The sequence below is a fragment of the Schistocerca nitens genome, chromosome 8 (assembly GCF_023898315.1).
Source record: "Schistocerca nitens isolate TAMUIC-IGC-003100 chromosome 8, iqSchNite1.1, whole genome shotgun sequence".
Classification (NCBI taxonomy): Eukaryota; Metazoa; Arthropoda; class Insecta; order Orthoptera; family Acrididae; genus Schistocerca; species Schistocerca nitens.
This window is the reverse complement of record NC_064621.1, coordinates 471102121-471115522: the sequence shown is the minus strand read 5'-3', so window position 1 is coordinate 471115522 and position 13402 is coordinate 471102121. Positions and strand designations below refer to the sequence as shown.

Here is a 13402-nt window from a genome sequence, read left to right as displayed (position 1 = left end):
GTAAGTGATTCATGAAAGGTATAGGTTATTGTTAGTCAGGGCCATTCTTTTGTAGGGATTATTGAAAGTCAGATTGCGTTGCGCTAAAAATATTGTGTGTCAGTTTAGTGTTGATCAGAATAAGTAAGTAGAGAAATGTCTGAGTACGTTCAGTTTTGCTCAGCTGTTTGAAAATCAAATAACGTAAGTTTGCCAGCACAGTAATTCATAATTTTTCGAAGGGGACGTTTCACACATCGAAATAGAACAGAGATCACTATCTGTAACGAACTGACACTGGCTAAAAAATTACATAAGGAAAGCCTTTGCTCTCTTTTGGATCTCCCATGTCTTTAGCTTTAAAGTGCAGAAATATTTGTTACCAACACAAAAATAATTTCTGTTTCTTAAGAGGAGCACATAGAATTCCAACGGTAGAGGTCAAGAGATGAATGACCTCTACAATGGTGCTGTGGTGGGTGGTTACCATATGATTGTCCGGCGTTTCATCACGAAAACAGCAATATTAAATCTGCAAGAAAACTAATATTAGTTTTACATGAACTTAAGATACGTTACGGAATCGACTGAGAAAGTTTCCTGGTAGGCCTATATGTAAGAGGAACAAAAATTTAACTTTAAGGTGAACTGTAGGACGAGGCTTCTGGAAAACCAGTGTCATGTCATAACCACAGAAGTATGTCATGTAACAATAACCACTATATACACTGGTGAATGATTTTATGTGCTAGAACAGCCAATGTCGATGATGTCAAGATGTGCAGTGACTTCTGCAGTGGGCAGAAAAGAAATATCAATTTTGAATACTGAGTGTTCAAAAATTCTAGTTACAGAGTTGTAGGACTTGTAGAGGGAGTAGATACATAATATTCTGAATAGAAACGCATGCCCGGAAACGTCATCCAACGACGCTACAGAGCGTCAAAGTTATTGGCGCTGGAACCGAGTGATTCTGTAATGGTGTTACAAACTTTCAATCTGTGGTCACAGTCGCTGGTTCGGTAGCGAAGCAATCGAAAATTAACAAGCGAAAATCATTCTGCTACCTCTGACAGTGGAATGCATGTACTGGCACTGTTGTTGCTAAGAATGTAGGGCAGGTTGCTTTAAGAGGTGGTAGGTACGAACCAATACAAGAAAAAAGTGTCAGTAAACATGTGCTGTAAAATGCATACCTGAGGATCTATGAGCTCTTGTTCACCTTCGCTAGTGCGAAACACATCTCCAATATTGAACAAGCTCTTAAGGTATGCATTTTAGAGCCCATGCTTACTGGACATTTTTTCCTTGTTCTGGTCCATACTACCGTCTCTGAAAGTTGCATGCCCTACAGTCGTAGCAACAACTGTACCATTACATACAGGGTGTTACAAAAAGGTACGGCCAAACTTTCAGGAAACATTCCTCACACACAAATAAAGAAAAGATGTTATGTGGACATGTGTCCGGAAACGCTTAATTTCCATGTTAGAGCTCATTTTAGTTTCGTCAGTATGTACTACACTTCCTCGATTCACCGCCATGATTTCATACGGGATACTCTACGTGTGCTGCTAGAACATGTGCCTTTACAAGTACGACACAACATGTGGTTCATGCACGATGGAGCTCCTGCACATTTCAGTCGAAGTGTTCTTACGCTTCTCAACAACAGATTCGGTGACCGATGGATTGGTAGAGGCGGACCAATTCCATGGCCTCCACGCTCTCCTGACCTCAACCCTCTTGACTTTCATTTATGGGGGCATTTGAAAGCTCTTGTCTACGCAACCCCGGTACCAAATGTAGAGACTCTTCGTGCTCGCATTGTGGACGGCTGTGATACAATACGCCATTCTCCAGGGCTGCATCAGCGCATCAGGGATTCCATGCGACGGAGGGTGGATGCATGTATCCTCGCTAACGGAGGACATTTTGAACATTTCCTGTAACAAAGTGTTTGAAGTCACGCTGGTACGTTCTGTTGCTGTGTGTTTCGATTCCATGATTAATGTGATTTGAAGAGAAGTAATAAAATGAGCTCTAACATGGAAAGTAAGCGTTTCCGGACACATGTCCACATAACATATTTTCTTTCTTTGTGTGTGAGGAATGTTTCCTGAAAGTTTGGCCGTACCTTTTTGTAACACCCTGTATATTCCCCTGTCAGAGGTATCAGAATGGTTTTCGCTTATAACTTTCGTCTCATTCGTTTCCGGTACAGATACCATTATCTCAGATTGATACATTTATCCTTCTCCATTATCCTTGACAGTTTTATAATATCATCATGGAATCACCTTGTATATACATACATACACTGACAGGCGCCGGCGCCTGTAACTTTGACGCTCTGTAGTGTCGTTGGATGTAGAAGTTTGTAACGGGATTTCCGAACACCCTGTATATTTCACGAGGAAAACACTGTAGTTGTAAGTTAATAGTTATCTACATTTATACTAACAATAAATCTGTAAAACCGTCTGTCTTTGAACACGTTGATCTCCAGACCTACTTGACTCATTTTCATAGGGCTTTCACAGATAAATTGATAATAGTTTGGGGTACCGTATACGCTCTAATTAATGAAAATCGGATCAAAAATTAAAAGTGTCTCTGTTTAAAGTTTTACTAAAACTTTCTCGTCTGTTTGAACATGCTAATTTCCAAAGCTATGAAAGGTGGACATATACGTATAGGTGGACAGGACATTTATTTGTGGGTAGCTTCAGAATGAGTGTAAATTTTACGTTAGAAGAGCCAAGCAATCGCGTATGACATCTCTGGAATAGTAAATTTATAGTAGTGACATTAGTATCTCTGAACTTACGTATCTTTGACTCAGTTGTAGAGCGGAGGATTGGACATGGAGTAAGCGTAGTGCACATTGTAGAGGATTTTGCTGAAGACAATTATTAGGAATTATTAATCTGATGGAATGACTTACAGACGCAGTATTTATGAAACAGAGAGAATGGATTTGCACTATGCATATGTTTTTAAGATAATAATTTTCGCTGGCACGTACTGGTAATGTTAGCCAGTCTTGCAACAGAAAAGTCCACCTCCCCATTTCAATTTAGGCGATTTCAATTTAACTCATTTCAGTTTGCATAGTCGTAAAAGCATTGCCTTGTAAGACTTTCTAAATAATGTTTCTGGTTTTCTGTGAGTTTTATTTTCTTGGGAAATAAGAGTTTAAAATATAGCATTGTCATTATAATGAACGGATTAGTATTTTCATTACAAGTAACAAGTTTTTCTTAGCATGAGAATCACCTTAATCTGTCTCCCAGTAGTTTAGTTTTACATTAGCACATTTTATCTGTCGCGATTTCTACATGCTGTAATTTTTCAGGTGAGATTCATTTCATATTTGGTGGTTCTTTCGTTTCTCATCTCACTTTTCCATATCGCATATTCTAATAATTTTCTTTGTGTTTCAAATTTTAATGGGCCGGTGAACAGTGTGTGTTTCATACTGTTGCGACGTAATTTCAGTGTTTCAATGTTTTTGGGCAGTGCACAGTTTGATTTTGGTTGTGGTTTTTTGAGTAATATCTTGCACAGTGAACGCCAGTTAACTTTGTCTTTACGTAAATGTATGCACTGAGATACGCCGTTCGCAATAATAGTTGTTCAACTTTTTTTTATATAAGAGGACAGTAAATTCAGTTTTGAGTGAAAAGCAGGCAAACATTTTGATGCTCATGAACGAACGAACGAACGAGTCAGAGCAAATAACATTCAGCTACCTCATGCATTTTTAAGGTGTTTTTGCTGGTAACATCAGCGTAGCTAAGGACATCGTATAGGACATATTTCTCCAAAATCGGATCACGAACAAAGATATTCATACACATTACAAAAAGTATGTTTACGTGTCTGTACGTATATTCTATATCTCCTCCGAAACCACTGGAGCAATTTCAACAAAACTTGGTACACATGCCATTTACTATTAGGAAAGAATCGCTGTGGGGGTAAGAACCCCCTACGCCCCGACACGCGAATAACCAGATTTTATTCATCCAGTATTTGAAAACGAGAGCACTTTCGACTTGCAAAATACTGTACATATGATGGGAAACATTTACTACCCTTTTTCTCGCTGACACCCCTCACATAATGATGATGGGAAAAAAGTTTATCGCTTGATACATTTTTGCAGTTCATTTTCGCATCATGGATGATGTTTCAACTTATTATTACTTTACTACAAATTGTAATCGCGACACTTTTTGCAGACAATGTTTACATGTACCATTGACTGTACCTGCAAAATTATGTCTGTAAGGTACTGGATGGGCCAAACAAAAGGTTTCGAACGCTAGGCGTATTGTTTGATATAACTAAGGCGTTTGATTGTGTTGATCATTTCAGCAACAGACAACAAAAGGTCATTATTCACAGTGATGAGAATGGCTGTGATGTGCGGTCTGAGTGGGGTACAGTCAAGTGGGGGGTGCCCCAGGGATCAGTGTTGGGACCACTCCTGTTCCTTATGTATATAAATGATATGCCCTCTAGTATTATGGGTAACCCTGTTTGCTGATGACACTAGTTTGGTAATAAAATATGTTGTGTGCAACACTGGCTCAGTTTCAAATAGTGCAGTTCATGACATAAGTTCTTGGCTTGTAGAAAAGAAACTAGCGCTAAATCACAATAAGCCTCATTTTTTACAGTTTCTAACATACAATTCAACAAAACCCGACGTTTTAATTTTCACAGAATGAGCATATGATTATTGAAATTGTACAGTTGAAATTTCTAGGTGTTCAGATAGATAATAAACTGTCGTGGAAAGCCCATGTTCATGATCTTATTTAAAGACTTAATTCTGCCATTTTTAGTGTTCGAACGGTATCTGAAGCAAGTGATCGTTATACACGAAAATTAGTGTACTTTACTTATTTTCATTCACTTATGTCATATGGTATTACGTTTTGGGGTAACTCTTCCCATTCTAAAAGGATATTTTTGGTACAGGCAATAAGTGTTATAAGTTCACGAACCTCTTTTCGACCCCTCTACCTGTTCACGATTCTGACAGTGGCCTCTCAATATATATATTCTTTACTGCCATTTCTTGTTAACAATATTAGCTTATTCCTAAGAATAGGCAGCTTTCAGTCAGTTAATACTAGGCAGAAATCAAACCTGCATTTGGATCGACTTCCTTCACTCTTGTGCAGAGAGGTGTGAAGTATACTGCTGCATCCATTTTGAATAAGCTACCACTAGAATTCAAAAATCTTAGCAGTAATCCACGTGCTTTCAAATGGAAACTGAAGACTTTACTTATGGGTTACTCCTTCGATCTTGTCGAGGGGTTCCTTGAGAAATTAAGCTGATTCTTGTATTGTTGACTGCGTTTACTTAAACTTTTGGCCTGACTTTTTTCAGGTGCATAACCATTTTATTTTATCTGTTATTACTTTTATGTTGTAATTTCATGTACTGATACGTTCCATGACCTTGGAGATTTGCTCCTCAATTTGGTCCTACGAAACTTAACATGTAAATAAATAAATAAACGTATAGTTTAGGATATATGACGTTATAAGCACTGAGCACGTGAGCATGATGTTTAAATTGTTTAGCCGGCTGGGGTGGCCTAGTGGTTCTAGGCGCTACAGTCTGTAACCGTGCGACCGCTACAGTCGCAGGTTCGAATCCTGCCTCGGGCATGGATGTGTGTGATGTCCTTAGCTTAGTTAGGTTTAAGTAGTTCTGAGTTCTAGGGGACTGATGACCTCAGCAGTTAAGTCCCATAGTGCTCGGAGCCGTTTGAACCATTTTTTAAATTGTTTAAATTAATTATTGATAACCAGTTGCACCGATTTCGATGAAATTTGGTAAGCAGACAGCTTGAATCCTGAAGACGAACACAGGCTACTTTAGAAAGTATGTAGTGCAAGATATCTTTTGATTTGAAGAATATTATGCAATTGCAGAAAAATATTTACTTTGAAAAGCTATTTACTCTTTGACTTTTGAATATTATTGTATTTGTGAAAATGCTTTTCTTGATGATACTTACATAATCTTCAATGCGTTTGTTCCATACTTTTGCACTGTTTGTTGGATTATGTCTAACAATTATGGGCACTATCCAGTATTTGCGAATGATGAAACTTAGTATCTTGAAACAAACTTTACACATAATTTCATAAGTTTACGAAACTTTTTCTCGCTGACAGCTCCCACAAAATGATGAACGGAGAAAAAGTATGTCTCTTACTACATTTTCGCTGTTCGTGCAGTTAAATTGTTTCTTTTCTTATAAATCTATTCACAACACATTTAGTAGACAGTATAATATTTAGTGGTGTAATAGGGTGGTTGGGACGAGGGAAAGGGGGGGAGGTTGAAGGAAAGGTGCGAGGGAAGGTAGTTTGACAGATTGTGGTCGTGCACATCTCTCTTTTTCATATGTACAAAGCGAAGGTCGAGCAAGAGCTTCCTCTCTCTGTCAACCCCACTACATCACAAGAAACAATTACAGGGTGTTTCACTGAGTTATACAGGCCATCCACAGTGCGCGTCATGAGTTATGAGACGGTGGCCACACGCTCCGCGGATATGCCCGAGGAGTGTTTATTTTGCACAAAATGCTTTGCGTTAACACTACATGGAATATAGATACGAGTTACTTAGAATACTAAAGTAAGAAACGCATATGGGCAGAATCTACGTAAATCTCTCCACGTTGTGCTACACTGCCAGGGAAACTGATACTTAGTCAACCGGTATGATAGCATTCTCCCCCAATGACGAGCGCTGCTCGCTTTACATTTTGCGGACACACTATACCAACTGAGCACGTTGTGGGGTGGAGAGTGTGGAATCACATGTTCCCTCTTCAGCTTGCAGGCCAATGAAGGACGGAAACGCACGACCACAATCCAGTACTTTACCTTTCCTCGCATATCCACCCTCAGTTACTGCCCTGGTCACTCTGTTTCACACCCAAAACACAATTTATCACTTAATACGGCTCTACTACATTTGTAGGTGGTGCATACATTTAATATTTGTTTTTAATCCATTTCATTTAAAGACAAATATTGGTTTTATACTGTTAGGACAATAATTTCAATAATTTGTGGCTTTCCTATACCCTGCAATGCGGAAATGATTAATCCTAGAGTAAAAAATGAATAGGACATTTTTTATGTTCAAAATTTAACGTAATTTAAATTTTACTGGGAAATATTTTCCCTAGAATCCGCGGATTTCGTGTTGTTCGAGGAAAACATATAAAAGTCAGCTTTTAACCCCCACCCCATCCCAATCCTCACACCCCACCCGTACGGATTTTTAGTATGTTTTTCATGACACTTCCTCCTACCACAATACAAAAATTGCTACCACACGATTTCTTCGTCGACTTCACTATCTCTGTTGTTGCTTTGACTCCAAATAATCAACATTTATAGCAGTATTAATAAGAGAAGGATAAGTTTTAGGTAACAATAAATTTGACGGATCTAGTCACACGAAAAAGAACTACCGCTTATTCGCCTTTAGGTCTAAAATAGGAATACTTCGACAGTCCTAACTGTATATAATGATTGTGTGTCTTTGCTAAGGAATTTTACCAATTCTACCAACTGTTAATTACCCTTGTAGGAAAGTTAGACAAATAATGAAACGTAGATTCACAGCGGCTACATTCGTGCCATTAGACGAAATCTCCACCAGGGAACGACACAGAACATCATATAGGCTAAGGAAATACGAATTTAAATTCCGGCAGCACTTCCACCGTGATTGGAAACACAGTGTCCTTCAGCTGCCATCAACTCGCCTCAGTGATCACAGGTAACCAATCTGTAAGGTGCAAAGTAAAATGCACAAGGGTCAGCTATAATTACATTTAATAACAACTCACTTTCTCATACTACAGGAGCGAATACATCTGTATATAAATAAACAATGAAAATTAGTAACAAGCTACTTCTGTTAGCATCGAGGTATATAATTGACAACACAAGCACATAAAAAGCAAAGAATTTAGGCATCAGCTAATACAGGCGCCTTCTCTCGGATGATGCTTAACCCTTGCATTTCCGCGTCGAGCTTCTCAGTCCTTGCTCTGGTCAGCGTGTTGTAACTGGATAGGATTCTTATCCCCCATTTTTCGTCCACTGGTTGCCGGTAACGCGAGCAGTGTGTTCCACGCGCTGGCGCAGCGCCACGAGAAGGCAAGCAGGCACGCCTAACCCACAAAGGGCACGGGAGGCGACGGTTTTCTCTCGTCCAACAGCTGCCTGTAGAAGCTGTGGACAACCAGCATCCCGTACACGTCCAGTCCTGAAAACACATAGCGACCATTACGCACTGACCCTCTCCCCTTTCGTCTTCATTCACTTTGACGAGTGGGCCTGCAACAGAACGGTGTTATTGTCTATTTACAAAGTGTGCTGTTGAAATATGACGTCCTCAGTTATTAATTTTTATAAAGGTTTAATCACAATAAAAATGCGCAATGAAGTTATTGTTCTAGAATTAAGAATATAAAACAAATCATTTACCTATGGTCTGAGCTCCACCTTATTACGAAAAAGAGAGACTATTTAAAAGATGCATGAAATCCACGATTTTGAACATACAGCAATGACATTTTGGACCATGCTTTACATGAAATTAACACATTTACTGTTAAGTTCCTTGGATTACATATATTTACATTCTGTTAATGAAATTTGAAATTTTTATTTAAAAAAAAATAATATATTCTCAGAAACTGTTGAAGAGATTTCTACAAAATTTTCTCTTTTCGATCTCTTTGCATATAGCAAGCTTCTCTCATGAGATTTTTTGAATATATCTAAGAGAAGAATTTTAATAATATTTAATTATACTTCTTTAACTATAATATAAAATCCATCCAAACTTACAGGCACTGTTCAAATGGTTGAAATGGCTCTGAGCACTATGGGACCTTCTGAGGTCATCAGTCCCATTGAACTTAGAACTACTTAAACCTAACTAACCTAAGGACATCACACACATCCATGCCCGAGGCAGGATTCGAACCTGCGAGCGTAGTGGTGGCGTGGTTCCAGACTGTAGCGCCTAGAACCGCTCGGCCACTCCTGCCGGCGCAGGCACTGTGCCCCATATCTCAGTTAACACTCATAATTTCAAAATTTACTCTTGAGACATTATTTACTGGGTTTAAGGAAATAGGTGAACAAAATTCCATAATTCTATCCTTCATAGATTCTGAGAAAAAGGTACACAAATTTTAAAAAAACATAATTTTCAGGAAAGGCAATTTCAAGTTCACGCTAAAGTTTTTTCTTATGTCATATATTCAGAAGGCCCTAGATTTGTGCTCAGGGTTCTCTTATCCTTCAAAGTTTCTTTACTGGTTTCTTGTTTCCGGCCTTCTTTCATTTACCCAGTCTCTAACTGACTTTTCAGCTTCAGACAGGCACTGTAAATCTATTTTTCTCAAGATGTATTGAGTGAAATTTCCTGTCTTCAAGCCCACTCTTTCTAACACATCCTCCGTACATTCCCGTCATTAAATACAAGAACAATTCTGACAACTGCAGCAGATGATAATGTGCCAAACAACAATTGCTTCTTCATAACCAAAGCAGCTGATTTGTTATTCTTTCTAAGATACGGAGCAGTCACAGATGATCTATAAAACCAAAGAGCATACATATCACAGCGTTCTAGATGCATCCCATGTAAGTTTTATGGAAAGTAATCTACGGAATCGCTGTTCATCGAGCTAGTACTGAAGTGTTGCTTCAGAAAGTTGGGGTTGCAGGAAGGTCGCGTCACACATCTAATTATTTTTTAGATATTTCAGATGTGATTTCATTATTGAAACTCTGGGAACGTATTGTCCATGATTCCTACTAATGAACAAAAATAAATTGAAAATTAACATTTTGGTCAATTTCATGACCGTTCCCCTAACTTGGTATTGATCGTTATTTCAAAAAATATAAAAACATGTTTAAGAAAGAAGAAAGCCATTAGGTTTGGAGGAGGCCCAGCTTTTGCCCTTGTCGTTTCCGTTTGGTGGACACTAGAGTTGTCTTCTACCAAAACTATGGTTGGATACTTTTATATAGTGAGTACATGACGTAGTGAATGGTACGATTACCGATAGTATTGGAAGCGTTGATAGAGAAAGGAAAATGAATGTGTAAGAGAATGGGAGCCGACGACTTCTATTTGTTTTGTTTGATTCTTTGTTTGTTTTGCTCGTAATTAGAACTGCACATCGTGCAGCATTACTCCACTGTGTATTTTATATCCTTACAAAATATCACTTGCATTTTATAAGTGATAATTATTTGACCGCGTAGTTTCTGCGATCTAATACCATCAAAGTAGTTACTTTTGATGCCAGTATAGTTTACGTGCACAAGTATAAGAAAATCTCCATAATTATTGTTACTTTGTACTCAACACAATGTTCATCAAGATCCAGGGCAAGAGTTTCTTGTTATTATTGATAAGTGCGAAAGCTGTTTATGAATAACAGAAGCATGTTTTACACGAGCTCGACGAAGTATTGATGCGATGTCTAATTTGGTTTTGTTTTTGCATTTTTTAATTTTACCTTTTTTGAGGAAATTGCATTTTCTAACGCAGTGTGATGAATTTGTTTTTTAATTTTTATTTTCACTACAATAGCCTCTGCTTCACGTTACAAATCAACAACTTTCGAATAAAACCTGAATCAAACGTTGACAATTTCAATTTTGCTATAAGTAGTGTTTATTTTTAAGTAACACACGATAGGATAACTATGTAGAACAAAAATGTTCCGTATGTTACGCGGCCCTGTATATATCCTCAATCAGTTTCTAGACAATTTCTAGGGGAATGTAGTAAGACACTGATCACATATGTGAACAAAACGATTGAAATGAGGTGATGCCTGATAGATATGCAAACAGGTAACGTGATTACGATCTTAACTGGCTAAGAAAACTGTGCTTACTTATGACAGTCTACAGCAGCCTATGGAAGTTTTACAACTCATAGCGAACACCTTTCATATAGGGTAAAGGCGAAGTAGGCTGAGTGGCGGACATTGTTGAGACTGGCCTTGTCTTTTTCCGTTTTATGTGAAAAACAGTTTACTACAGGCAGACAGAGCAGAGCAGAGGTAGCTCGACTGTAGTTACAGTGAAAGGTCTTCTTTTGTGATGCTCTCCACATGACTATAGTTTTTGTGGTAACATCTGCACAAGTATTGTGAGAAGACGTTTATTATAATAATAATAATGTGTAACGAGGGCCTCCCGTCGGGTAGACCGTTCGCCTGGTGCAAGTCTTTCGATTTGACGCCACTTCGGCGACTTGCGCGTCGATGGGGATGAAATGATGATGATTAGGACAACACAACACCCAGTCCCGGAGCGGAGAAAACCTCCGACCCAGCCGGGAATCGAACCCGGGCCCTTTGGATTGACATTTTGTCGCGCTGACCACTCAGCTACCGGGGGCGGACAGACGTTTATTAATAATTCTGTATTAAAAAGTCGTCTCTAGTAATTAGTAACTATTGTGCAAGACTTACCAGGTTCAGTTATGGGTATGCAGCAGTTGCACAACTTTGCTTCAGGCACACTGAATAAGGGCAGTCTTAGCGACGCCATTCTCACGTCGTTTCAATCAGAGGCGTGAAGCATTTGCAGAAGTGTTTTTGACACCACATCAACTGTACTGCTCATACCGAGGCAAGGTACAGAGTATTTAATTGCCATTATTGTAAAGGAGAGCCAGATGTAATTCAACTCGATCTGTGATCAAGTGTGCTTTGTTCAATATATTGTCACTTGTAAATACAGACTTTTACTGTTTGATTTCAAAACGCGTATCAGTTTTCTTTTCTTAAATCTTACGTTGATATGTAACGATGATGACTGTAACAGCCGCAACAATAGTTGTAGTGTTTTCATAAATTTAAACAGAATATAGCGCATTTTTCATGGGTGGCTTTGCTACGTAAAATTCATTTGTATAATGTCATTGTCTGAAAGATTCTAGAGTATATTATTTTTATTCACATGATAAGTATTAACTTTAACAGAATGTCTAAAACAGTCAAAGTACTGAAAGAAAGTCAATAAATATTTTGACACTTTCATTCTAGTTCTTGAAAGCAAATGTTAACTTTAGTAAAAACTAACTTGAATAACTATTCCGAGTTAAATGAACTGATTTAACTTTCAAAATTCGGTTACTCAGAACGTGGCGTCCATAAAAAAGCAAATAGAAACTTTAATTTCAGGAGTAATTTAAGAAGATAAATTAAATCACAGTTCCTGTTCCAGTGGTGATGCCGTTACTATCTTTAGTGAAGAACCGAAATCAAGGTGAGAAGTGAAGTGCTTCGAGCGCTTTGTTACTGCACTGAGGTAACAAGTCATAAGCCGGCCACTGCTACGGTCGCAGGTTCGAATCCTGCCTCGGGCATGGATGTGTATGATGTTCTTAGGTTAGTTAGGTTTAAGTAATTCTAAGTCTAGGGGACTGATGACCTCAGATGTTAAGTCCCATAGTACTTACAGCCATTTGAACCATTTTGACAGTCATAGGACAGCGATACGCACATACACAGACGACGGTGGCATAGCGTGCACAAGGAATAAAAGGGCAGTGCATTCGTGGAGCTATCATTTGCACTCGAGTGATTCACGTGAAAAAGTTTCCGACGTGATTCTGTCTGCACGACGGGAATTAACAGACTTTGAACGCGGGATGGTAGTTGGAGATAGGCGCATGGGACATTCCATTTCGGAAATCGTTAGGGCATTCGGTACTCCGATATCCTGTGTCAAAGAGTGTGCCGAGAATACAAAATTTCAAACATTACCTTTCACCACACACAACGCTGTGGCCGACGCCCCTCACTTAACGACCAAGAGCAGTGGCGTTTGTGTGTTGTCAGTGCTAACAGACAAGCAAACTGCGTGAAATAACAGCATAAATCGTTGTGGGACGTGTGACGAACTCATCCGTTAGGACAGTGTGGCAAAATCTGGCGTTAATGGGCTATGGCAGCAGACGACCGAAGCGAGAACCTTTGCTAACAGCGCCTATTTGCTAACAGCGTCTCTCCTGGGCTCGTGACCATATCAGTTGGACCCCAGACGACTGGAAAATTGTGGCCTGGCCATATTAGTCTCGATTTCAGTTGGTAAGGGCTGATGGTAAGATTACTGTGTGGCACAGATCTCACGAACCCATGGACTAAAGTTGTCGACAAGGCACTGTGCAAGCTGGTGGTGGCTCCGTTATGGTGTGAACTGTGTTTATTTGGAATGGACTGGGTTCTCTGGTCCAACTGAACTGATAACTGACAAGAAATAGTCGTGTTCGGCTACTTGGAGCACGTTTGCATGGAATGGACTGAGTAACCTGCCCGCCCGCA

The 13402-nt window shown here is 39.1% G+C and overlaps 1 protein-coding gene across 1 annotated transcript in view; it reads right to left on the bottom strand.

The window, feature by feature from the left end:
- Positions 1-7848: 7848 nt before the first annotated feature.
- Positions 7849-13402, bottom strand: part of LOC126198833 (uncharacterized) — a 237589-nt gene continuing 232035 nt past the window's right edge. The window contains exon 7 of the mRNA XM_049935412.1: positions 7849-8301. Within this exon, the coding sequence (XP_049791369.1) occupies positions 8207-8301 (95 nt within the window). The 3' untranslated portion in view covers positions 7849-8206. The remainder of the gene's footprint in view (positions 8302-13402) is intronic.